Raw genomic sequence first — 27,971 nt, 5'->3', positions numbered from 1 at the left:
AAAAAAAAAAAGAGTGTTGTGTATTTCGAACACTATCTTTGTGGAATTAACTGTGATAACTGCAACAATGTACAAATGGATCACATTTTTATCTTCTGCTTTACCCCCCATTTCTACTGTTCTTGTAAATAAACCACTACTATGAAGTTATTAAGGTAGCTATGAAAAATGGTTTACTTTTAAAAGCACCTGAAAAATATGACTGTATGTATATATCTAATATGCATGCACAAAGGCAAAGGAAGTCCATTATCTGCAAATTAAACGCTGGTCAAAAAAGCATTTTTTTAAGGTGACCTATTATGAGAGAGACTTAAACAGGTGTGAGTAAGAAATATGCCTCAGTCTTATGGTTATATGCTCTCCTGTTATTAATGACACAGTGATGCAGCCAAGTGCTGCTGTTAAGTCAAGCTCGAACACTGGAATTTTAGCATTACTTATACTTTCAGAGTATTTTTGAATAAACTTCAAGAAACTGAGCTGGAACTATTAATACAGAGCATATACAAAGCATCCTGAGTGACAAAAACTTATTCTACTGTGTATAGGCAATATATGTGGCTGCAAATTTGTGTGTTCATATGTGCAATATATCTAATATGGGATGGCAAAAAATGTTGCTTTCTTTTTGACTGTTTTACATTTTGAGCTAATTTTTTTGATACTGAGAAACTGAAAACCATAACCATTCTTCAGGCTGTCACTCAGCAAAATGTGTGTGTATGTATATGTAAATATAGACATATATATAAAAAATATATAGATTTACACAACACACATTTTATATTTTTATATATATATATATATATATATATATATATATATATATATATATATATATATACATACACACACACACACACACACACACACACACATATATATATATAAATATATATATATATATATATATATATGGGATCTGGACACATGCTCGACTAGCATATGTCTGAATAACAAATCACCGAACACACATACAAGAAAGCGCTTAACATTGACAAGTGCTTCCGTGTATGTGTGCCTGTCGGATTACAGTGCGGGTAAGGGAAAATTCCCTTTTCCCCACTGTAGTGTGATCTCAGAGTGAGAATATTAAAGAAGGTGTGTGTGTGGGGGGGGGGGGGGGGTGAAGCCCCCCTGCAGAAATGTAGATTTTTTTTTGAACTACACATACACGGAAACGCTTTTCAATGTTAAGCGTTTTCGTGTATGTGTGTTCGGTGTTTTGTGATTCGGACACATGCTAGTCGAGCATGCGTCCTAGACCCATATATATCTATATACATATATCTATATCTATATATATATATATAAAATATGATGGACATCAGTGCATATACACGGACATATACACAAACATCCACCAACATACATGGGTGTAGTTATAAACAAAAAGGATGAGAAACAATGACAATGTGTGTTCTTAAATTCAACCAAGTTTGGTTCAAATATGAAAAAGAAAGTTATGAATAATGTTTCAACCACATTTATGGAAAATAAAATGTTCTGCTTTAGATACTGTAGTACTGTATTCTTAAATGAATAACATGAATCATTCTATAAAAATGAGTTGATATTCTGTTTGAACCACTTGAAATCTTGGCAGTTAGTAACGGTCTTCCTTAATGCTGAAAAGAAAGCATAAAACATACAATTTGTATACAAATAAATGGTTAAATAATATTTACTTTAATGTATCCTGGTGAATGACATGACAAAAATATGTAAGAGTACCCAAGAAGTATCAAACCACTTTTCAATTAATATCTGTGCAATACAGAAATAGGGCTTTCAAGAGTAAATCACATTTTAGACAGCCATGTAAACAATACTTCAAGCAACTGAAACCTTCAAACGACCGTTCTGAAGCGCATCAGGGTCAGCAAGCTGCCTTAAAATACACAGCAGAACACTTAATAGGAATGATATGTTGTATAATGACTGCATAAACTTCCATTATGGCATTGTTATCAACTCTATAAAAACAGCTGCAAAATGCACAATAAATGCAGACTTTCTGAAATATGGAGTTTAAGAGAAATTACTTCTTTATATATTTACCAGAAAAGAATCAACTTTGCCAGGGCCATCCAGCAGACAAATCCTTGACTGCCTTGGCCCAAACAAAAGCTCAAGAAAGAAAGAAATCTCAAGCAATGATTCTGTAACTTCAGCCATTAATGTTACGGAACTCCTGTTTCGATCTCAAAGGAAATTTTAATCAAAGTAACAGCCACATAAGGAAAGGACTGAAAATACGATGGCCTGAGATATAAACCATGACAGAATAGATAAGCAATGCTAGTAACAGATGAGCAGTTTCAAATTATGAAATAACTAACAAAGAAAAGAAGCACTGTGGATCTGAATTACAAGAATATTGAATGACATACTGCAAGATCAAGACTCATGATCAAAAAGAATTTTCAGCTTAATGGAAGTGCAGACATACAGCCAAACAACATTAGGGCGAAATGTAGTTTTTCAGACATTTACCAAAAAAAGTTTCCTCCGTTGTGGTCATTGCAAGGCAGCTTTTCTCCTTACCCCTAAGGCACACTAACTCTAATTAGGAAGGGTAAGAAGGGGTGCAAGCCCCTTTTTGTGGTGGTGTGGGCCTCTGTCCTTTCCAGCCTACAAAATCACTAAGTTTAAACATTTCACCAAATATACTTTTTAAATCAAAATAGCATTCAGTGAAACTGTCTAACTGTACACCTAGATTCCATCCTAAAACCATCAGAAACTTTTTCTAACTTCAGCAGACATTAAATGAAAATGGTGTTTCCCAATTGATGATTCTGTCACTTTTGTTAACACCCTGAGTTTAAAAATGAATGACAATCGGCCAGCTGACTGCTTAAGGTACCATAAAACACTTACATTAGGAAAACGTATGGGACATTACGTAGCACTGAACTGTAGTTATTTACTCTGTGCATATTTTGGTCATGTCAACATGATAAACAACCAAAGCTGCTCTGTCTCACTGATTAATGAACCAAATAAGCAATAGTGTCGCCAATGTCAGATTTCAGTTCATTTTCTGAGATGCAAATCTTTTTTGAGTCGAGGTCTATTTGAAAAGTGGCCATCTCTGAAATGACAGTCTTCCCTACATCTTGTTTTCCAAGGACAGGGACACGGCGTGGTCCTAGAACTGGGTCATCAAACCGCATCAGTTTTACTCTGGATGAATCTGTAAAACATTAAAATATTAACAGACTGCTGAAGCCATCAACTTTGCTCAGAAAAGAACTTAATACTACATGCAATGAGTGGAATGCTTCTCAGGTTATGGTGCAGTACACAGTATAATAATGAACTGAATAAGCTGGCTCAAAACAATCTGTAAACTGGCTAAGAACAGTGTGGCTCTAAAGCATATATTCTATTAAAAGCAGTCATTTCAATAATATTTTCTAAAGCAGTCGCCCAGTTCTCATACTGGTAATAGTATTTTCTAAATCAGTCGCCCAGTTCTCATACTGGTAATAGTATTTTCTAAACCAGTCGCCCAGGTCTCATACTGGTAATAGTATTTTCTAAATCAGTCGCCCAGTTCTCATACTGGTAATAGTATGTTAATGCCAAAATGGATGACATGGGCCCAATTCCAGAAGGCCTGCTCTCAGAGAGCAGGTCATTTGGAAACTGTCCCCTGGTATAAGCCTGTCTATTATTAGGCCCTACACCAAAGTAAGTCACTTACACTGAGAGCAATTCTTTTGGAATTGGGTCAGCTAACACCACAGTAAATCACTTACACTGACAGCAAGTCTTTTGGAATATGGACCATTATCTTTGTGGGCAGCCTTAATTATTAAGCTAACATACGGGGGGCTTAATGCTGGAAAGAAAAACAGCAGCAGAGAGCTTTAAGAAGTTAAAGCAGACTCAAACCCAGAGACAAAGGTTTTAAGAGGCAAGTATTGGACAAGAATCTAATCTATATTATTATTTTGCATTACTGTTAAGAAATGGGTGAGCTTCTTAATGGAAAAAACATAACGCAAAGTAATCCAACCACATAGTATCAATCTGGCTAATCTCCTCTTTTGGTAACTAGAAAAAAAAGTGAGGGAGGTTCACAAAATGATCCACTTCATAGATTCTTCACTTTTGTGAGGCAGAAAGTACAGTTTTGTACCTACCATAAATGTAGATGTTCGAGTGCTGATACAGCTGCAGTAATGACAGATGGGTTTTCAGCCGTCAGGCGGTCCCTCGGTCGGCCGAATTCCAAAGTCTTGGTCCGGCGTCGGTTGTTGTCGCTTACTCTTCTGACGTCAGGAAGGCCAGAGTATATAAGACACAGCCGACGCCATGTTCTTCAGTCTTTCTTGCCCCAGATGTCAGGTGCCCCCAAAAGGAAGGCAATACATAAATAAAGCTTTTGTACAAATGTAATTTTATGCAAAGAAATGCAAAATCAGTGTAAGCAAGCAAATAAAACATAGCAGGATAACCCAGTTCGGAGGTATGAAATGGTTGTTAGGCCCCATGCCCTTGCCAAGTGGGGAAGGAGGGAGGGAAACCTGTACTGCAGCTGTATCAGCACTCGAACATCTACATTTATGGTAGGTACAAAACTGTACTATGTTCATCGTGCATACAGCTGCAGTAATGACAGATGGGTAGAGTCCCAAAGCTATGCATAGGGTGGTAGGTACTATGAGGAACTGGGTTGAGCCAGAATGCCCTGCAAAACAGCAGTGGCAAAGCCTGCTCTTGTTCTGGAGTATAAAGGCAGATGGTAGTGTTTTGTGAAGGTATGTACAGAACTCCAAGTGGCTGCCTCCAAGATATCCTTAGTAGGCACACCTCTGAGGAAGGCTGTAGAGGTGGCTGTTGCCCTGGTGGAGTGAGATCTGATACCAGTGGGGACAGGTTTCCCATGATAAGAGTAACAAAACCGTATGCAGTGGCCAATCCACTTGGAAATGGTCTGTTTGGTAACTGGTTTCCCTGGAGACCCTACAGCATAGGACACAAAAAGTTGGTCTGATTTTCTGAGAGGCTTCGTTCTGTCCAAATAGTAACGTAGCTGCCTGTGGATGTCTAAAGAGTGAAGCAGCCTTTCCCCTTTGTTTTGAGGGTTAGGATAAAAAGTAGGAAGATGTATGGCCTGGTTTAAGGCTACCCTAGAGACCACTTTAGGCATAAAAGATGGGTTGGTGCGAAGGGAAACCCTGTCCTGATGGAAGATGAGGAATGGCTGCACTGCCATGAGGGCCTGGAGTTCAGAAACCCTGCGAGCTGAAGTGATGGCCAGAAGTAAAGCTGTTTTCCAGGTCAAATATTGTAGATCTGTTGTAGCAGCAGGTTCAAAGGGAGGCAAAGTTAATTTTTCTAGTATGTAATTAAGGTCCCAGGCTGGTATTGGTTGATTCCTTGGAGGTCTTATATTCTTAGCCCCTCTGAGGAACTGCCATAAGAGTGGATGTGAGAATAAAGGAGGATCCGTGTTGAATTCTGCAGAGATGGCTGAGGCGTGTATTTTAATTGAAGAAAATGAAAGTCCACTGCTCAGTAGTTCAGCTAGGTACTGTAAAACCTGAGGTAAGTTCAGTTTTCTAGGGTCCTGTCCTCTTTTCTCATTCCAACAGCAAAACCGCTTCCATTTTGCGGAGTAAGCTTTTCTAGTGGATGGTCTTCTGGCCTCCAAGATGACATCCTGTACCTCCTTGGAGAGTAGAGTTTGATGTGGTGTTAAGGGATTTTCCATGCAGCGAGGTTGAGTGTTTTCAGCTGGCTGTGTAGGGTCTTGTAGTTGTTCTGCGTCAGCAGGAGAGGTATTAGAGGCAGGGACCAGGGAGGAGTATGTGTTAGACTCCTCAGGAGTGGATACCAGTGTTGCCTTGGCCAGTCTGGAGCAATCAGTATCATCCTCGGTTTGTCTGTTCTTGCTTTCAAAAGTACCTTGGGCAGAAGAGGCAGAGGTGGGAATGCATAAACTGTCCATGTTGTCCAACTGAATGAAAGGGCGTCCACCTTCCAGGCCCTTGGATGGAAATTCCTTGAACAAAACCTTTTCAATTGATGGTTTCTGTGAGAGGCAAAAAGATCTATATCTGGCATCCCCCACGCTTGGACTATGTCCGTAAACACCTGTGGATGTAGTTTCCATTCGTGTGGATCTGTCATATTTCTGCTCAGAGTGTCTGCCAGTGTGTTTTCCGTCCCTGGCAAGTAGTGTGCTTGAAGTTCGATTTGTCTTTCTAGAGCCAAGTTCCAAAGAGTCATGGCTAGTCTGCACAAGGGGTATGAGTGAGTTCCTCCTTGTTTGTTTATGTACCACATTACTGTGGTGTTGTCTGTTCTTATGAGCAATTGTCCTGGATGCAGGAAGTCCTTGAAAGCTGTAATTGCATTTATTACTGCCAGCATTTCTTTTGATTGATGTGCAGGTGCTTTTCCTTTTGGGACCATCTGCCCTGAATGCACCTGTCCTTCATGTGCGCCCCAGGCGTAATCTGAGGCGTCTGTGGTTATGACTTGTTTTGCTTGAGGCTTGCAGAATGGGAGGCCTGTGTTTAGTTGACATGCTTGGGCCCACCATAGAAATTCCTTTTGTAGACACGGAATTATTGGAATGATTGCTTCCAAGCTGTGACTGTGTTGAGACCATAGATTTTTTAGGTACCATTGAAGTTTCCTCATATGCAGCTTTGCACACGGGATTAGAAGAATGCAAGATGCCATGAATCCCAGAGCCTGCAGGATTTTCCTTGCAGTAAGCCTGGTGCTTTTTGCTAATATTTTGAAGTACTGAGATAATTGCCCTTGTTTTTCTGGCGTAAGGTATGCCATCTGGGTGTTTGTGTCCAAGCTGGCACCCAGGAAGGTTATTTTCTGAGAAGGTGTTAGCTTTGATTTCTCCTTGTTGATGGTGTATCCCAGAGAAAGCAGTAACTGTGTCACATATGCTAGATGTTCCAGTAGTATATGTTTGCTGTCCGCTTGGATCAGGCAGTCGTCCAGATAAGGGTAAATTTGTATCCCTTGTTGTCTGCAGTATGCAATCACTGATGCCAGGCACTTGGTGAATACTCTGGGCGCAGTAGATAAGCCAAAGGGCAATGCAGAGAATTGATAGTGGATTGAACCTGCAAGAAATCTGAGGTATCTTCTGCAGCTTTGTCTGATTGGGACATGCAGGTATGCCTCCTTGAGGTCCAATGTTACCAGCCAAAACTCCTTGCCCAGCATGGGAAGAAGTTGCTTTAATGTGAGCATCTTGAATTTTGTGCAGTAGAAATGTGTTTAGTATTGATAAGTCCAGAATGGGTCTCCAGTCGGTTCCTTTTCTTGGTACCAGAAAAAGCCTTGAATAAAAACCTTGGCCTTGTTGGTGCGTAGGTACCTTTTGTATAGCCCTCATGTTTAGGAGCTTTGAAATTTGCAGATGTGCCTCTACCCTTTGATTTTGTGGTAGGTTTGGCATGCCTCTCATTTTTGGAAGAGTGTGAAATTGAAATTTGTAGCCTCTGTTTATAATGTCCAGTATCCATTTGTCTGTTGTGACAATATGCCAATTGCTTGCAAATAATGCTAGTTTTCCTCCCAAAGGTGCTGCCAGTTGAGACTTGCTTGGCATGGAAATGAGGGAGTCATTGAGTTTGCTTCCTGTATTGTTGTGCACTGTCTTCACCACCTCTTGGTGCTGGAGATTGCCATTGTCTGCCTCTATAAGACCCTTGTGATTGCCCTCTGCCCCTTCCTTGTCTGTATCTGCCTCTTTGGGGCTTGTCAGTGGCTGGAAAGGACCAGTTTTTGGATGGCCAATTCCTGCTAAATCGTGGTGGCTGAACCTGTAAGAAAGCTTTTACAGTCTGCATAGACTTGGCTTTCTCTTCCATTTTTCGTAATATATCCTCAGCATTGGTACCAAAAAGAACATCCTTCTGTAAAGGTGCATCAAGAAGTTTTGCTTTCACATGATCAGGCAGATTTTGTTCTCTAAGCCAGGAATGTCTGCGAATGACTGATCCTGTAGCAGCCGCTCTACTGGAGGCCTCTAGGGCATCATAACCACATTGTAAAGTGTGTTTACCCACTTGTTCTGCACTATGCATCATATCCTGTAACTCTTTTAAATCTGGTTGTTCAGGTTTGAGACATTTTGTTTTTTAATTGTGTTAACAGGAACTGTTGGTATTTAATCATATGAAACTGGCAGTTTAAGGCCCTCATGGCAAGGGTGGCCGAGGTATAAACCTTCTTACCCCACCTTTCAAGGGATCTAGATTCCCTTTCTGCAGGTAATGGGTTCTTGGAAGTGGAGGCCTTTATTCCCTTAGGGCCTTGTGAAATGGTTTCAGGGTCAGCATTATGGCCTTTATAGAGAAATTGGTGAGAACTGGGTACTCTGTAATATCTATCAGGCTTAACTGGTGCAGGAGGCAGAGAATCCGGATTTAAACAACCCTCCGAATAGACATCATCCAGTACCTCCAAGACAGGGGGAATAGCCAGGGGTCTGTGCTGAGGTAACCAAAGAAATTCCCTAAGCCTTTTCTTGGAGTCTGAAAAGTCTTGGCCTTCCCAATGGAAGTGTTCCCTCAGGGTGTGTAAGGTTTCCCCAAAAGAAAAATCTTCAGGGGGGGATACAGACGGAATAGACTGCTCAGCATCTGAATCCTCAAAAGGGGAATAAGAGTGTTCCTCAGCATCGGAATGCTCTGACATAATGGATCCCTGATCAGAAGAGGGGGATTCTTCCTCCAGTCTGGGTCTCTTGTCAGGAGGGGGCTGAGAACCTCTGATAAGAGTAATAAGATCCTCAGCCATTTTAAGCATCTGTTTCTTAGGCATGGGTCCAGGAGATGGGCCTTGTGCAGCAGGCCTAGTATGATGCCTGGCTGCTTTGGCTTTGGTAAAGGCCTTAATAGAAAAGGAGGTTGAAGGTCTGAATACACCCTGAGTGGATGTAGATCTGTCCACATTAGTAGGCTCGGTATAAGCTGGAGCTTCGGTTGTAGTCTGGGAAAGGGCCGATGATCCAGCGGTCTCGGGTACAGAAGACACCGCCGAAGGCGTGTCGTCGGTAGTCAGGGACTGCAAAGGCGTCTCACTGAGAACCGGACCACGTGGAGCCTGTTTCGGCGTGGTGTCGGTGGAGGCCGCGGACCTCGCATGTCAGTCCTTTTCCTTGCGTTTTTTGGGTAAAGCGGTAGTCGGAGTGTCCGACGACATTTTATAATCAAAAGCTTTACCGAAAAAGTGTTGGGCGAACTCCGCCCGACGCTTGATAGTGCGTTTATTGAAGGTAGCGCAAAAGCGACAGCCCGAGACGTCGTGGTCTGGGCCCAAACAAGGTATGCAGAGGGAATGGAAATCCTTATGCGGTATTTGCTTCCCACAAGAAATACAATTATTAACTTTTTCTGACATCGGTCTGAGGCAAGAAAAGATTCCCCAACGGGGTACTTAGCTTTAATGAAGACTTCGGTTCCAAATATTTCCGTAATTCAGGAGCTGGCCGACCGGCACTTGCGAACTGCTTCTGCTTCGGGCACCGCGCGGCAAAAAAGACTGAAGAACATGGCGTCGGCTGTGTCTTATATACTCTGGCCTTCCTGACGTCAGAAGAGTAAGCGACAACAACCGACGCCGGACCAAGACTTTGGAATTCGGCCGACCGAGGGACCGCCTGACGGCTGAAAACCCATCTGTCATTACTGCAGCTGTATGCACGATGAACATCAAGAAATGGTCAGCGTAAATTTAACGCAAGTCAAAGGCATTCACCCCATTCTGGATTAGTATATCTAAATTTTTGTTAAGGGATGTTATGTCAGATGGCTTTTTATTGAGGACTTTAGATTGCAACAGGTTCATCTGAAGTTACTTAGACCAGGGGTCCCCAACCTCCGGGCTGGGAATCATTTATCAGGCCTCACAAAAGGGAGTGAAACAAAAAAGTGAATGTGTCTTTGTATGCGTGTGTGTGTTTATGTTTCTATCTGCGTGACTGAGTGAATGTGTGCACGAAAACAGAATGTGTGTGTGTGTGTGTGTGTGTGTGTGTGTGTGTGTGAGAAAGTAGAAGAGACTGTGTATGTGTATATGCGAGTATGAACAGAGATTGAGCAGCTAGCAGTTATGAATGCGTGCATAAAAGCAGAATGTATGTGTGTGTAAAAGCATTAGAGACTGTGTACGTGCGTATGAAAGAGTGAACAGTGAGAGTGAGCAAGCAGTTATTTTAAACTTGCTACGTGGAGCTTTTCCTGTTTAGAGAATGTAAAATAAAAATAAATGAAATGGAAAACAGTGCATGTGTGTGTGTTTCTGTCTGCATGTATGAGTGAATGCATGCATGCACGCAATGTGTGTGCATGTTTCTGTCTGCGTGTGTGAGTGAATGCATGCACACAGTGACTGTGTGTGTGTGTGTGTGAGTGAGTGAGTGAGTGAGTGAGTGAGTGAGTGAGTGAGTGAGTGAGTGAGTGAGTGAGTGAGTGAGTGAGTGAGAAGAGTAAGAGTGATCCCTGGCAGCAGCAGCATGAACTAAAGAGGTTTGCGCACCTCTCACACAATAAATCAAACAGATCCCATAGCTCTCAACCTCTGGGCATAAAAAATCTGGACAAAGCCCCAAAAATAGGAACAAATTTTCTAAACTTAGAAAGTTGATAGAATGCAAGCTGAGCAGTCAAGTGCTCCGGATCATGCAGAGTGCTCCGCATTTAACACTGAAATTGCCCATTGTTCCGTACTGAACAGTGGTGGCTCTGCTACACAAGTTTTGATTGGTTTGTATACTGCAATTACAGTCAATCGGCACTGTGGTATATGAGCAATTCAACTAACCACTACTGAGGCAAAGAGAGCCAATGACAAGCACCACAATTCATCCAATCGCACACTGGCAGTAGTTTTTGCATGACTGCAATATGGTAAAACAGATAAAGTCTTGAATGGCCAAAATGTGTTGCTGACTGGTGCTGCAAGAGATTATAGAAAAATTGTCCTGGAGGATGCACAGCTGCTATCCCTTCTCCCATCTGCTCACTTAAAGAGGAACCTGGCAGCTCTTCTTCTAGCTCTGACTCTTACTGGTCCAGGTAAGTAAGCTTTAAATGTGGTTGGAAGTTGTTACTGACAGGTATGCCATCAGACCATTTTTTTGTGGAAGCTTTTGTTTTATTACTTTTTATATGCCTCTCCACAAAGCAACCAGAGATGGGATACTTCAGAACTTGAAACATCAGATAAACGTGTTAATGTGTTATTTCAGTATCACTGCAGGTGCTAGTTTGCTAGTGCCTTTCAGATCTAATCCAGGTGCATGTAGCATACATCTCAACGTCTTAGCACAAGGAAATGTGGCCAAAGCCAAAAATAATGGGGAAACAAAGACCCCCAAAATGGGGACAGATTTTAAATATTGTTTTTATAAACTTAGAAAGTTGCTAGATTCAGAAAAAGGTTTCCATTAGGTTTGTGCATCTCTCGGCCACACCTCTCAATAAATCTGGACAGAGTCACATATAATAGGGACAGATTTTAAAAACTGCTCTTATAAACTTAGAAAGTTCGTAGAATACGCACTGAAAACCCTGCTTCCATTTCCAACATCCTATCTTTGTGAAGCAGGGCTTTCTGCAATGACAGCAACCAAAAGGAAATTACTGAGTAGACTGGACATAAGGAACACACTTCTGGTGTCATTGTATCCCATCACCCCTACATGGGACTGTCTTGTTGCAGAGAAACAAGCTCAGGGCTCCCATTGATTCTGCATTATGGTGTGTTGTACTTCTTATGCTTTATTTTTATGCATGCATGATGGCTGGTCAGTGGAAAATTTTCTTATGTGAAACCAGTCCTTGGAGCAAAAAAGGTTGGAGACCGTTGACAGACTGTGCAAGCCAGAGATGCACTTTCAGTGAGAAGTTCCACTTTTTAACACTGCCTCACAACCACAGAGGTGGTGTATATGACTTAGGGGGTATGAAGTGGCTGTAGGGGTACTTGAATACTTGTCCCCTAGACAGAAAAAAAGCTGATTTTTGCTTTCATTTTGAGTGTTTTACATTTTTGAGCTAAGGTTTTCAATACTGAAAAATTGATACACCAGAACTCATTCTTGAGACTGTTGCTTGAACATAGGAAAAACATTCAGGTTCTACAAAGGACAAAAAGAAAAATACGCTCACACTGTAGAATGCCCCCCTGCAAATCTACTGATACAGTAAAGTGGACTGATTTCAGGGGCATCCTACAGCGGTCAGCTATGAAGCAGTAAACATTTAATAACCAAGGATGTTGGCACCTGAGCATGGCAAAATGGCACAACTCCTTGCATCATAATTCACACAATAATACGAACCAACAGTCAACTGACTGCAGCACACAGGTCTGCAGTGGAGCCATTACTAAAAGCAAGGCAAAGAAGTAGACACACTCCTAGTGGAGTAGACTTTGGGAGCAGCATTTTCCAGTAAGTGGTTCACCACCTTATGCAAAACACAGTGCAATCAGCAATCCAGTTACAAGTAGTTTGCTTAGCCCCTCCTTCCCTGGAATGTAGGAAACAAACGGGTGTTCAGTATGACCTGGTACTGCAGACATCTAGACTGCAGAAGGCTCTTCCTCTCCTACTTTCTGCCCCCCAAAAGAAAACAGAAATTTAAGTGAAGCAGTTAAAGGACAAATCTAGTCACCACTTTTGGAAAAGTGGATTAATCCTAAAGGACATCTGGTACTTCTAAAAGGTCAAACGTGGTTCACTACAAATAATTCTGAAGTCCCAAAAGTATTCCAGTAAAGTGATCACTGTGAAGAAAAGCATCTTCCAACAGACAGACTTAAGAACTACTAAACTAAAAGGTTCAAAATAGGGAAACGTGAGAGGGTTAGACAAAGTTGAGGTCCCCATGAGAAGGGCTCTTTCAAAGTGGGAAAAGATGCAGAAACCTATAAGGAAATTTTTAACCAGAATATGCTGGGCAACAGTTCTGTTGTCTACAAGATAATGACAAACATCATGACCACAGAGAGGCTGAAACCCAAATGACAGAGATGTCTGAGGTAATTCAGATCACCTGTAAGCTGACCAAATAAGGTGGCACAGGTCACCACTCCATGTAGACAGAAAGCCTCTTCCACTAAGGAGTATACCTCTGGTGAGTGGAATCCTTCATGGCAACATCAATCACTTCAATGATACCCGACAGAAGATCTGGAGGTAACAAAGAATCTAAACAAGGAGCCAGGCCTTGAGTTGGAACTGGCTATCACATTCAACTCAGGTTGATTTCCTTAATTCTAATGGAATATTTCCTGCACTGGCAGGGGTCAAAAAGCCTTCTATGCTACCACAGAGTAGTAAGGATGGGTTTTGGGCTTTCTTTGAATTTGTGCTGAGCCACGAAATTACAGGGAATGGGGGATACAGGAATCACTCCTGTCACAGGAATGAAGATGTGTATACCATCAACCCTCAACTTCCCTTACCCTGCTGAACTAAGGAAAAATAAAGAGCCGCATTCTCACATATTTTGAAATTATCAGTGCCCACAAACATTCTTTCCCAGAATACCCAGACCGGATAATACTACTTAATCTTGGACTCCAACAGAAGACTGCAACTGTGGTTCCAGGAGTCCACCAGCACACTTACCCTCTCTGGAATGCATAAAATTGTTAAAGTGATGCCCAGGCCCCAAGCTATGAACAACTGCGAAATATACACTGCATCAATGCACACGGCATGGTCATCTGCCTGGAGTCAGACAGGCTCCGAATCCTAACTGCCTTCCTAAAATAGCAGAGAATATTGTGCGTTTCTTTCTCCTTTACAGCTGAAAATATTGATGTCCTCAGCTAGCACTTTTGGGTTCAGGATGGGGTCTCTTTAAATAAGTTCAGGGTAATTATTTCATTAGTTCGTTAATTGCACTGTCAAATATCTACCCCTAAACTAATCTTGAAGGGTGAATTTTAAAATAAAATAATCCAGAAAAAATTACTTATCCTGGCATCAACTGCAGGGATATAAAAGGTATATAGTTCTGGAAAAAAAATAACTGACAGACATGAATGTAAGGGGGTGACTGTCAAGACTTCAGAGTGATAAATAATCTATCAGATGCCCTACACTGCTACAGAAATAATCTAAAATGTTTCAAGATTCTCCTTCTGCCAGACCATTGTCATATCCAAGGGTCTTGCTGAATTGTGCAAAAACAATGACTCCTGTCTTGAAAAAAAAAATAAAAAGCACACAACACGAAGGTCATACATTTTCAAAAGACATTTTTTGAAAGAAAAGCCATGACAGCCTCAAAGTTATTAAAATCATTATCTAGGCTGTTGCACCATGAGAGGAAAGGAGTTCTCCCCCTCTGTGGTGACTTCATCAGCAAAAGTGACTTTTAACAAATGGTAAGAAACTGGCATTTCACACAACTACCTGTTGTTAAACAACTACTAGCCCCCTATAGTCAGCTGTCCTCTATACAAGACATATACTATTCATTTTTTTCTCTCTCTCTAAATTATAACATCTAACTGGAAAATGTTAATACTTATTTAGCTACAAGAGTAGATAATAATCTAACTAGCAAATCCGAACCATTTATGTTGATCATTTCAAAGCTTTGATGATAGGACCAAAGTAAGATGATAAGACCTAAATGCGCCAAATACTGACTCTTAAGCTTTTAGAATGATGGAGGATTGCAATGTTTTCATTCAATAGCCAAACGGCCTACAAAGAATTCAACAAAAAAACAGTACCTTACTGTCCAAAAGCATATTTCAGCCATACCTTTAATTGCTCGATCTGTCTTCATAAGACGCCGGATTACAGTGTGCCTGCTGTCTCCTTGTCTGATCTCCATTCTGCAAGAAAAATGTCCATTTGCTGGCTGAGGATTCACTAGGAATACCGAGACACCAGGCTGCAGAAAAACAGAATATTAAGAATAATGTCATTTACAGCTGTTCCATCATATTGGTTACAAGAACTTTGACAGGGACGAAAACTAATGGAATTTTTTATGTCAACACAACAGACTAGTTCTTAAGTTACACAATGCCTGCCTTTTTCATAATTCACAGCAGTTCAATGATTCTTAATATTTGTGTGGTCTCAAAGGATCCACAATGGATAACAGAACTTCAAACAGAAATATTTAAAAAAATACTGAACTCTGCTTTTGCAAATGACTTTCTCTCTTCTCCCCAACTGATTCTCTCAAGAGTTGGGGAAGATGTCACTCCTGTGGCCAGAAAGAGAATGTTTATTTTAAGAAAGAACAAACCAGAATGGGGGTTGCACCATTCCTAAATGGGAACACAATGGACAGTGATAAGTCATTTACAACGCATGCAAGCACCTGTGCATGTAACCATGAGGTGCCTGCTGCCTGTATCATCCTTCACCAGGGTGGGTCTCTAGCACCTAAGTTGCTGGATGATCTCAATCACTGGCAGCATGATCAAATGCCCTTATCACTGAGTCAGTGGTAAGGCAATAAAATGAATGCCATTTAATAATGTAGTTATTTTATTTTTATTTTATACTACATAAGGTAAGGCAGCATATGGCAACGGTTATTCTATCTAGTTTGCCCACGTACTGCAGCTAGCATAAAGCAGCTGCACCCCTACTCTATCTGTCCCTCCCAAGAGTCAAGTCTCAAACTGCATTAAAAGCCTAAGTTCTCTAAATCTTCACCAAAAATTCTGTTAAGTTACTCCAACTGCCAAGCATTCTCCCAGAATAAAATGTTTTAATTTGAAATCTGTAATCTCATTACATTTACCCAGTTACCAGTTACTCATATTCATATCACATTCTCTGGTCTTAATTTCTTTATTGGAAAAAAAAGTTGTGCTCCCTTAGCATCTCTTCATGTCGTGCTCTCCATTTCTATATCATACTACCTAACTATGTAAACTCTTCAAAAATACAAACTTCTCTTCCGTGTAAAGTCTCCAGAACTGTTCAACATACTCCAGATGCAGAATAACCAGCAAATGAATAGAAACATGACCTCTCGACTACACTCCTCCACTCAGACATATATCTCACACATTTAATTTTGCTTTCGTCATGTTTCCATATGAAAATGACGTTTTTTTGATTTTCCATACCAACAGCCATTTTCTGTTTCATTTTCATTTGTCAACAGACATTTTCTGACTCTCTATTTTCAGCCTGACTTCTCCACTTGAAGATTCTGCCCCTGGGTTGTTTTTCCTCAAGCAAACCACTATACAGCTGGACCAGACGAAGTGAAGCTCCCAAATTTGAATGCATACTTCTAGTCTTCATAACTCCCTGTTTACACTTGCCTTCTCTACCTCCTGCCATTCACTCTTGCCTTAGTATCATTCTCAAAAAGTCTTAACCAGATTTCTATAACCTATGTGAAGTAAGAAATTAATAGATTTAAACAGGTTGAACCCAGGACTGACCAATGCATGACACCATCTGCCAGCTCCTTACCACCCGAGAGCTCACCCTTGATGACCTTTACTTCCCCTGTTATTTAAAAGAACTCCTCCATCAGTCCACACACAGTCACTTACACCCACCCATTTCAACTGTGCAAAAAAACTGCTAGGTGGGAGAACTCAAGAGCCTTATAAAAATCCAGATGTACCTCATCCACTGAGTTACCTCCGTACACCTCCCAGGTGACCCAGTCAGACAATGATCAGATTAGTCTAACACAAGTTAACTGCTTTTACTCCATGCTGGAATTCACTGAGCAGCCCATTTTGGTGAGAACCCTCAAGCTTGGACTTCATAACCATTGCTGATGAAATCAGACTTACCTGTATGACACTTCTTGAGTTGTTTTTGCCTACATGTCTGAATAACAGAAGTGGTACTACTTACAGCTAGGCTCTTGTGACTGTTCCATCTCTAACAGACCTGCTGAACAATTTTGTCACGGATTGCACCAACCCCAGCAGTCCTTTATAAGCTTCTTGTCAGGATTTCGCCATTCCATGCAAACGACCACTCCCCTTTGGACCTTAGCATACCTTTACTATTTTTCAAGAGAGTATCTCATTGCTACATCATCCTGTTGTTTCTTCCTGGACAGATACCCCTGTACCCCATCAAACACTTTCTGCTTCACTGATGTACAATGATGTGAAATACTTATTAAAATTCTCACCAGTTTCTTAAAAATGTAAACACACCCACCCACCATCCATAACAAAACTTCCCAAGAGCAATAAAAATAAATGTATCAGCGACACCCTTATTTAAAAATAAATAGATAACACTAAACTGACATCTAAACAACCCTTATTTATAAATTAGATAAACACAAACTACATTTAAAATAATGACTATTGACAAAATGTGCACTTACGGCTACAAAGATATTCCAACCGATAATATTTAACATGTCAGGTTACATCATTAATTGGAATAAACAGGTAACCAGCTGTTATGCATAGACTTGAAACAAACCCTATGATAACTAAGGTTAGGTCAGGTAGAATAGTCCAAGAGTGAATACAAAGGAATCAGGGACATACCAAGGACGGGTGGAAGAGGAGGCGGGCAAGAAGCTGAGGAAGGACAATGAATGGGGCCAGAGTCCCCAGATACTGTTACACTTGGGAGGTCTCATAGAAGTATATGCTGGAGCACAGTTGAACCAAAGGAGGCTTTTGATTTTGACTGTATGTTCAATTTATAGTGTGAGATGAATGCATAGACTTTGACAAAGTAGTCACAGAACATATGTCATTAAGAGGTACTCTGGAAAAGGCGGCCATGTAAGAAGCTACAGACCTAGCTGAATGAAGCTTTGGAGGTTTGGATAGAGACAAACCTCTTTTTTGTACACATGAGAGATACAGTCAGAAAGCAAACAGGAAAATGTTACCTTGGACACTCCCTTTCCGATCTTGACAGAACAGAGTAAGACAAATAACTGGTCAGTCTTTCTAACCGTCTCAGTTCAATGCAAACAGAATCAGGGTTGAGTGTACACATCCAACAGATGTAGCCTGTATTCACTCTTATTTAAAAAATTTGGAAAGGACACTGGAAGACTAATTGGTTGATTCCGAATTTTTTTAGGGAGAAAAGATGGATTAGTCCTCAGGGAAACCGTGTCTTTGTGAAAAATCAAATAAGGAGGTTTAGAATATAAGGCATGGAGCTCAGAAACCCTCCTGGCAAATGCAACAGTCACTAAAAACAGAGTTTTCCATGACAAAAACTTCAGATCAGCTTTGCCAGCAGGCACAAATGTAGGGCCTTATCAAGGCTTGCAACAGAATAGAACAGTAATATGCCAAGGACAGTACCAGATCCTTGAGCGGAGAGCAAAGGAGAAAGGTTCCTTTGAGGAAAGCTTTAGGCAGTCTGAGAGACAATGGAATGTGATGTTCTCCAATATAAAAAGGGGATATAGCAGCCAAATGTACCCTACTAGAGGAATAACTGACTCCCTGACAACGAATAGTACAGGCGTTGAACAAGGCACAAAACTGACAGCGAGGAACATCGTGGTCTGGGCCTAAACAGATGACGTAGTAAGAATTAAAATCTCTGTGAGGTATTTCTTTTCCACAGACAAGACAAATATTTTTTTCTGACATCGGTTAGAGCAAGAAAAAAGGATCCCCAACAGGGTACTTATCTTTTAGAAGACTTCAGGTCTGAAACTCTAAGAACGAAAATTTCAGGAGGCGGCCGACCGGCACTTGCGAACTGCTTCGGGCACCACTCAGCAAGAAAAACTGATGTAAAGTCGTCGGCTGCATGTTTTATACACCTGACGTCATGGGAGAAGCAACAGCATCCGACGCAGAAATCCCAAGACTCTGGTATTTAGGCTGACTGAGGGCTACCTGCAGGCAGATAACCCATGTGTGATGACTAACAGTGAAACACAAACATCTGAATCCATTTTGAGACAGATGCAAGAAAGTCCAAAATGGCCAGAACAGGGGCTGAAAAGGGATCTAAGTTATCGGAAGCCCAAATAGAAAATCTCTTCCATATACATTTGTAGATCTTTCTTGCAGGGGGCTTCTGAGAGAGGACAAAATGTAAATGACTGGGGATGAAAGCCTGGACTGTCTAGCCATCACTGGAACTGGAGAAACCATGCAGTTAGCTTGAAGGACTGAATGAAACTCTCTGTAGGAATTTGGATATTAGAGGGGTAGGAGGAAGTGCGTAAAATAATCCAGATGGCCAACTGTAGATCAGAGCATCCCCATTAACTCCCTGTCTTGGGGATCAGAGCAATATACCTGCTGCATTTGGTGTTGTGGGTAGATGCAGAGAGTTCACAGCAAGGTTGGCCCCAATGGATGAATATGAGCTCTGCTTCTACTGGGCTGAGGGACCACTAGACAGGAAGATCTGTACAACTTGCCCACTAGAACACTGGATTTCCCCAGTATGCCCATTGCTATTAGAAAGCAGTGGGAAGGCAATGTCCACTGCCATATCCTCATGCTTCTCGACACAAACAATAAGATCAAGTTCCTCCTGGTTTGATGATGCACAAATACGATGATGTGCTGTCTTGTCCAGATATCACACCAAAGGAAGAGAGTCCTGAACACCTACAATGCTAGGAGGACTGCTCTCATCTCCAAAATGTTGATGTGAAGACTGGTCTCTGCCAGAGACCATGTATTTTGGACACTGTTTCCCAAGCAATGCCCAACACCAGATGGGAAGTGCCTGTGGTCACCATTGCTCAGGGTGAACAACAACAAAAGAACCTCCTTGAGATACAGCCGAGTCCAACCATCATGGATGTGTGATCTGAAAATCTTCATTAGTGATACCTGAAAGGAGATAGTATGTTGCCTGATTGACCACTGGACTGCTAAGATCCACTGTAGAACTCTTATGTGGAATCTGGCAGATGGACTAGGGTAATTACAGCTGCCATGGAGGCTAAGAGAAGTAATATCAGTTTTGCTGGCGGCTTCTGTCAAGATAGCACTGCCAAGACTTGCCTCTGAAGACTTGAAATCCTGGTCTGAAGAAGTTTTGCAATCTGAAGTTTTGTGTCTAGGAGAGCTCTGATGAATTCCAAGGAATGAAAGGGCTGGAGCATGGACTTTGTCGCATTCACTGTGATTCCCAGATTTGCACAAAGATGGAGCAAGGAATCTGTGGCCTGAACAAGTAGATTCCTGGAGGACAGGATGACGAGGCAGTTGTTCAAATAAGGGAACACCTGTAACTCCTGCAGTCAGTGGTAAGCTTCTACCACTGCCATGCTCTTGGTGAACACCTGGGGGGCTGTGGTGAGACCAAAGCGTAGGACTCTGAATTGGAAATGACTGGCTCCCAGCCTGAAGTGAAGGAACCTCCTAGACAGCCTGTCCATCTTTATGTGTTACTGTACATCCTGGAGGCTGATCAAGCACATCCAGTCATCTTCCCTTAGTAAAGGCATAACAGCCTGAACCATGACTATCCACAATTTTGTTCGTCTCATGAACTTGTTCAGATGGCTGAGGTCCAGAATTGGCCTTTAGGTCCCCATTCTTCTTTGGCACTAAAAAGAATCTTGAATAAATTCTGGATCTTCTCTAGTATGGTGGGACCTCTTGGATGACTTCATTGTTTAGAAGCTTCCTTATTTTTGAAGTGTCTGTTTCCCTTTGAGAGAGAGGCACATCAGGAAGTCTCTCTGTGGGTATGCTGAGGGGAGGGGCACAGAAATGGAAGGAGACAGCCTCTGGTTATCCTTTTTACCCATATATCTTGAGTGATGGACATCAAGGTTGTTAGATGCAAAGGTAAGCATCCCCTTGACTGCCTCAAGAGAGTGGCAACTGAGCAAACCTTGAGAAGCGCTGACAGTACCTCTCCGAGAAAGGACCCTGAAAGCCTAGTGTAGATCAGAATGCAAGTGATGTGTGTGCTGTATCTTTAAGAAGCATGTCAAGGCTGTAGGTGCACATATAAATTTCAGACACATGCAATCCCTAGTGCCATTCTGAAAGAACAGCAGGAGAGAGAGAGAGAGCATGCATGATCGCAGTTGTTAATTCGTATACAAGTTACTTAAGTTAAAGTCAGTAAACTTCTACAGTGATGTTTATATCAAATAAAGCTGCTTGAACAGAACCCACAAAGACTCTTCTATTGTGTCCAAAATAGGAGAGCGACATGATGTCATAACGGGGATCGCAGAGAATAATAGTCAGAGCCATGAGGTGCAGAGATGACAGGTAAGGTAAGGTAATACTGAGAGAAACAAGCACAAAAAGAGCCAGAAAAGACCCAAAGGTAATGAGAAATAGCGCAAACTGTTTATTTAATAAAAAAGACAAAACAGGGCATTACACAGGCACAAACAGCATTATTAAGCAAGCGGAAGGCACAAAAAGTTTAACTAAATGAAATGTTTAAAATAAAGGTATTGGTGAAGCGATCAACAGTAAAGCAAAACAAACATGTTTAAAGCAAAAAAAGTGCATTTAAAGCAAAACTGGGCATGTTTAGAGTAAAACGAGGACAAGAAAAGTACACTGCCCATGAATGGCTTTGAGCAAAATGAATATAAGGGCAAAAAGGGCACATTAAATAAAAATAAAGCAAAGTGACCGTATGTGTTTTGACAAAGTGCTGTGTTTTGGCAAAACTATGACTTCGTATTTGCATCAAGGACATAACTAAAGTTATCTGAAGTATCTCAAAGTGTGTAAAAGTGCTTATAGTGTGTGCTTATTACTGTGCATGTATTTTGAAGAGTTTATTGTGTGCAAGGTGCAACTATTTTGTGAAATACAGTCAAAGTATAGCCATTTTGAAAGGTTTCTTGTGCTTGGTGTTTCTATCCGTAAAATACCACTATTACAGTGTGTTTCTTGCACTGAAAAGAGTTGTGCACATTTCAGTGTGTTGTGTACAGTTATTCGCAAAGTACGATTAATTTGAAGTGTTACTGAGTTCCGGGCAAGAGATGTGCAGTTTATTCGCATCGTGCAGTTATCTGAAATACTTTTTAAAAATGTTGATAAAGGACTTTAGCAAAATTATATTACAAGAGGATTACAGTGCCCGAAAGCTTATTTCATTCTCATCGTAAAGCTGTTTGAGATGTTTCCTACAATTATGGCAACTGACTTTAGCATTGTAAAATGATATTGCAAGAGTATCAAAGTGCAAGAGAAGTTTATTTCGCAAAGTCCAGTTATTGAAAGGTACTACGAATTTGTTCATTAGAATAATTTCGAAAAGCCCAAAAAAGGTATAAATTCAGAAGCACAAAGGCATTGGACAAAGTTACAAATAGTGGCATAAGTTTCTGGCATGTGTATGTTTGTGCTTATTTGCAAAACAATTCACTAGTATGTGTTAATATGGCAGACGGATTTCAAAAGCCACTACCACTTGCATTTGATCAGAATATTGCAGAAAACTGGAGAATATTTGAGCAAGAGTACAATATTTTTATACAAGTAGCTTATGCAGGTAGAGATGCACGCACCAGGGCATTCATTTTGTTAAACCTAGCTGGGTCAGAGGTCATAGAAAGAGAGCATTCATTTGTGTATGCACCAGTGGTATATGAAGAAGGTGAAAACAGTCATATTGTTGTACAGGCTGAATCAAGAGAAGACTCCGATTGCTTGAAGAGCAAGTTCAGAAAAATGTGAAACCCCCAGACACATATTATATTAGAGAGGCATTTGTTTTACACATGAGATGAGAAACCAGGGGAAACGTTTGCAGCTTATATAACTGACCTGAGAGACAAAGCTAAAACATGTCGGTTTGGTGAATTAAAAGATGTACTGATAAAGGACAGGCTTGGGTGTGGTATTAGTAGTGCTGCTGTGAGAAAGATTTTACTTCATGACCATGATTTAACATTGAGCAAAGCCACAGAGATTTGTCAAATCTATGAGGTGACAGAAAAACACACAAGTATGCTTGCGCGTGACAAGACCATGGTTTCAGTTGGCTCCAGAGCAAATGCAGATAGTATGCAACACGTGGCAAACAAAAGCAGGTCTAAGCACCTGGCAGCTGCAGGGTTTCCAGGGAAGGCACATGGCTTTCCAGAAAGTTTTAAGAAAGGAGCATGCTCAAGCTCAGTGCAATACAAGCATGAATCAGCAAAACCCAAATCTAGCTTTATTGTTAACTGTTGCAACTGTGGTCCAAACCATGAGTCTAAACGAGAGAAGTGCTTAGCATTTCGCCAGCAATGTCACAAGTGTAAAAAATGGAACAATTTCCAAAAGTTTTGCAAATCAAGTAAACCTCACACAGTTGTAAAGAAAAGTCACATAAAAAAGCAAGTTGATCAAGTAGAGCTGAAGCAGTCAACTTTCTATGTAGACGGTGCATCAGTGCTTGGTGAAAGAGTTGATGCAGTGAATTTATTAACAAGGAGCTAAGTGTTTTGTACTGTCCTGATTAATGGAAAATCCAGAGAGCTTATGGTAGAAACTGGTTCAGTGTAACGTTACATCAGCAGACAAATTTGCTACAATGAGAACTAATAACTCAATGTGGCCAGTAGTACAACACTTGTTGCTTATGGAGGTGAAGAAATTCATACTGAAGGCTCAGTGATGCTTTCATGTTATCTGGCCGAGAACTGTTACAACTTGTTATTCTATGTAGTCCGAAGACCAGTGCAGTCTTTATTGGGTATCAAAGATAGTTAAGAATGAATCTGCTTCCTTTTGCTAAAGAAGTTCATCATGTAAGTGCATATCAGAGTTATAATTTTTCTGAAGACATTTTCTCAGAGTATGCTGTTTTCGATAAAAAGTTGGGCAAACTTCCAGTTGTGTATTCCATGTAGTTAGACTCAGAGGTCACTCCAGCAGTCAGACCAGCAAGAAGAGTTCCAATAGCTATGCAGGATAAAGTTAAGGCTCAGATGGATAAAATGGTGCAGCAAGGTGTGATTTGTCCAGTCACAAAAACGACTAAATGGGTGTTGTCAATGGTAGCAGCTCACACAAAAGGCTCAGGTTAAATCAGAATATGTATTGTCCCAAGAGATCTGAACAAAGCATTAAAGAGAGTGCATCATCCAATGCGCACAGTCAAAGTTGTAGCTCTAATACCGAATGCCACTGTTTATTCTGTCTTGGATGCAAAGACTTCATTTAGCAAGTGATGATTGATCGCAAATCCTCATTTCTAACTACTTTTGGTACTCCCTTTGGCAGATGCAGATTCCTAAGGATGCCACTTGGAATAAATTCTGCAAGTGAAGTCTTTCAGCGTGCAATGGTGCAAATTTTTTGGGGTTATCCTTGTGCTATAATAGTAGATGATTTACTGGTTGGAGGCAATGGTGAAGCAGAGCATGACAGAAACCTAAAGAAAGTTCTAGACACAGCACGTGAAATAAACTTGAAGCTCAATGCTCTGAAGTGCAGATTCAGACTTCCAAATATTGCATACATAGGTCATCTGTTTATGAGTACAGGCTTGAGATGAGACCCGACCAAGCAAGCAGCTATTCTTGAGATGTCAGCACCAGATAATGTACAAGCTCTTCAATTTCACAGTCAATTATTTAGACAAGTTTATACCAGACTTCAGTGAGTTGACAGCACCTTTAAGAGAGCTAACGCACAAAAATGTTGCATGGTCATGGTTGAAACAGCACCAAAAGGCATTTGAAGACCTTAAGCAGAAAATTGCCACCCCACCTACATTAAGATACTATGATGTGAACAAATCAGTTACTCTTTCCTGTGATGCTTCAAAATTTGGTCTTGGCGCAGTTATACTTCAAGAGGGCAAATCAGTAGCTTATGCATCTAGAACATTTACCCAAACTGAGATGCAGCACGCTCAAATTGAAAAGGAACTTTTAGCAATAGTATTTGCATGTTACAAGTTTCATGATTATATTTATGGTTGAGCTATTCAGACTGAAACTGACCATCAGCCTCTAGTTAATATTCTAACAAAGCCTATGCATTCTGCTCCAGCGAGATTACAAATTATGATGTTCAAATTGCAAAAGTACAATTTCAAAATGATCTACATGAAAGGCAAATTGCTCTATCTGGCTAATACCTTATCCTGATCACTCAGAAATATGACAGAACAGCTTGATGCAGAGAATTTTGACTTTCATGCAATGTTAGTGCGTAATTTTTCCACCACTAGATTTGATGAGTTAAACGATCACACTGAGACTGATCCAATTTTGCAAAAGCTCAATCACTATGTTAATATTGGATGGCCTTCAAAGCAATCTGCTGTACCACCTGAAGTTCAAACCTATTTTTCTTACAGAGATGAATTGTTGATGGAAGATGACATTATTTTCAAAGGTCCTAAAATTGTTGCTCCTGCTTCCTTACAAGAATATATCCAGATTTTGCATCATGGTCACCCAGAATCTGCATCCACTAAGAGAAGAGCAAGAGAATTAGTATTTAGCCTCCATTACCAAAAGACATTGATAATGTGCTTGCTTCTTGTTCAGTATGCAATAGTACTAGACCGCATTTGCAAAGAGAACCACCTCAGCTAAGTCCAGTTCCTGAACTACCTTGGTCTACAGCAGCAACTGATATCTGAGTGGAACAATCAACACTACTTGGTTTTGGAAGATTCTTATTCAAATTGGTTTGAGATTGATCTACTACCTAACCTAACATCCACTGCTACTACTAAGTTGAAATGTCATTTCTCAGTTCATGGTAGTCCACACAAAGTTCTGACAATGGTACTCAATTTACTAGCCAGTTGTTTCAGAAATCTGCAAAAGAATGGGACTTTGTACATGTTACTAGTAGTCCTGAATATCCACAGTCAAATGGTCTAGCTGAACATGCAGTGCAGACTGCAAAGCAATTACTTGAAAGGTCAAAGCGTGACAATACCGATGTGTTCTTGAATTTGCTTAATCTCAGAAACATACCCTATGACGACATTCTTGGCTCACCTGTTCAAAGACTGCTTTCCAGGCAAATCAGAACTACGCTACCGATCACTTCCAGTATACTGAAGCCTAAACCTGAGAACAATAAAACCATCAAGGCTCAACTGTTTAAGAAGCATAATATCCAGAAATCTAGTTACGACAGATCAAGCAAATTACTTCATCCCTTGAGGGAAGGAGAGATGGTACGAATCCAGGCAACAAAAGGTTTGGATCGAACTGGACAGATTACAGGCATCTGTGCTGAGCCAAGATCCTAACTGGTACACTCCAAGGGTGTGGAGTATAGGAGGAACCGTAAACATCTTCCTGTACCAGAATCATCATCACCATCACAACATTGTTTCTGGGATGTACAGTGAATCAGACACTGTTCCCATACCAGAATGTGTTCAAAATTCTGATTACATTCCAGAAAATTTTCCGTACATTCCATAGGTCAAACATTTTGCAGAGAGAGTTCCAGTTGCTAAATATAATTCCCAATTTTATGTCACACGATATGGACGAGTATCTAAGCCCAGTGTGAAATACACAGCAACGGGGACTTCACTGTATATGCATGTGTATTTAGTATTGTATAAGGCATGATAAAGAATTACCTGTGATTTCTACATGCCAAATAGACTCGTAGCATTGTACAATCTATTTCTCAAAGAATGAGGATATACATCAGAGTGCAAGTGATGTGTGTGTTACATCTTTAAGAAGCATGTCAAGGCTGTACGTACACGTATAAATTCCAGACATGTGCAATTCCTAGTGCCATTTTGAAAGAGCAGCCAGAGAGAGAGCATGCATGATTGCAGTTGTTAGTTTGTATACAAGTTATTTAAGTTAAAGTCAGTAAACTTCTATAGTGATGTGCTTGTATAAAATAAAGCTGCTTGAACAGAACCCACAAAGACTCTTCTATTGTGTCCAAAATAGGAGAGCGATACCTAGGTTTTGAGGACCGCCTCTGCCCCTAGAGTTTTCCTCTCTATCACAGGGGGCTTTATCTCCAGAAGTGTTGGGTACAAACCCTTGCGACTTGTGGAACCCAAAGCAGTTTTCTATTTTTCTGATTCAGTGAGAAGGTTCTTTGAAGGGTAGAAAATCTGTTCTCTATGGAATAAAGGCTCTTACTGTTTTGTTTACCTCTGGAAAGTGTTTTTCTGCCCTGACTGAAGGACATCAATAAATCATAAGAGGCATTAACAAAAGACATCTTAAAATGCACTACAAAAATCACAAAACTGCATTTGGACATGTCTCCTAACAGTGCTGCCAGTGCCTGCTGCTCGGAAGCACCTTCAGTGGCACTGGAAATAAGGTGAATAAAGACAATGGGTAAGGGACTAGAGGGTAGTCAACTGCAGGTCAACTGATTTCCTTTGCTCTACAAATGAGAACTGGAGAGATCTGGAGAGCTCCTTGGTCAAAATTCTCTGAAAATAAGCAACATGTGCCAAGTAATTATGTGCCCTAACAGCAAAGGTCACTGAAGCCTAGACTTACTTACCAAATATGTCCAGCTCAAAAGACTTTCTGTTACATGGATGGACAGTGGAACTCTTTTCCACCGGTTCCTTTTTGGTAGCTGTCATCACAACTGTAGAATCTACGGCATGGACCTTGCTCCATTGGGGAATACCACTGGGGCACAAGAAATTTGGTTTACAAGAGATCGGCTTAGCAATGTCTGTCTCCTTCCATGCCCATTCAGAGATCTGGTCTACCATCTCATCTGTGGAAGAAATCACCAAAGAAGTAGATGGGCCAACTCTGACAGCCTCGAGAAACATGGACTCTCCTTGAGAAGGTGCTTCTGAGGACCACACCCTTTCTGTCTGAGCAGTTCTAAAATTTCTCCAATTGTGACATCCTCAAGGTGTACCTCGTGGAACCTTCCCACTCAAAGTTGGTGTCTTCAGTCAGCGATTCCTGGGTAGAATCAATGCGTCTCCTTTTACAGTTGTGCTTCCTATGCACCTCTTCTGTGGCGTGCTCTGGAGAGGACTCAAATTGATCTGGGCTCCTCAATGAAGGCTGGTTCAAGGCTTTTGGAAGCTGGCTGCTCTGGAC

General features: G+C 41.0%; 1 protein-coding gene across 1 annotated transcript in view; it reads right to left on the bottom strand.

Annotated features, from left to right (window-relative positions):
- Window positions 1-1,671: 1,671 nt before the first annotated feature.
- The window catches only part of LARS1 (leucyl-tRNA synthetase 1), a 1,303,086-nt gene continuing 1,276,786 nt past the window's right edge, over window positions 1,672-27,971 (bottom strand). Inside the window, exons 31-32 of the mRNA XM_044064023.1 lie at window positions 14,786-14,918; window positions 1,672-3,202 (exon numbers count right to left, since the gene is read on the bottom strand). Of these exons, the coding sequence (XP_043919958.1) occupies window positions 2,997-3,202; window positions 14,786-14,918 (339 nt within the window). The 3' untranslated portion in view covers window positions 1,672-2,996. The remainder of the gene's footprint in view (window positions 3,203-14,785; window positions 14,919-27,971) is intronic.

This window comes from Protopterus annectens, chromosome 2.part2, assembly GCF_019279795.1.
Source record: "Protopterus annectens isolate FY-2018-M chromosome 2.part2, PAN1.0, whole genome shotgun sequence".
Classification (NCBI taxonomy): Eukaryota; Metazoa; Chordata; order Ceratodontiformes; family Protopteridae; genus Protopterus; species Protopterus annectens.
Note: the sequence above shows the minus strand (reverse complement) of the source record. Positions and strands in the feature narration are given on the sequence as shown.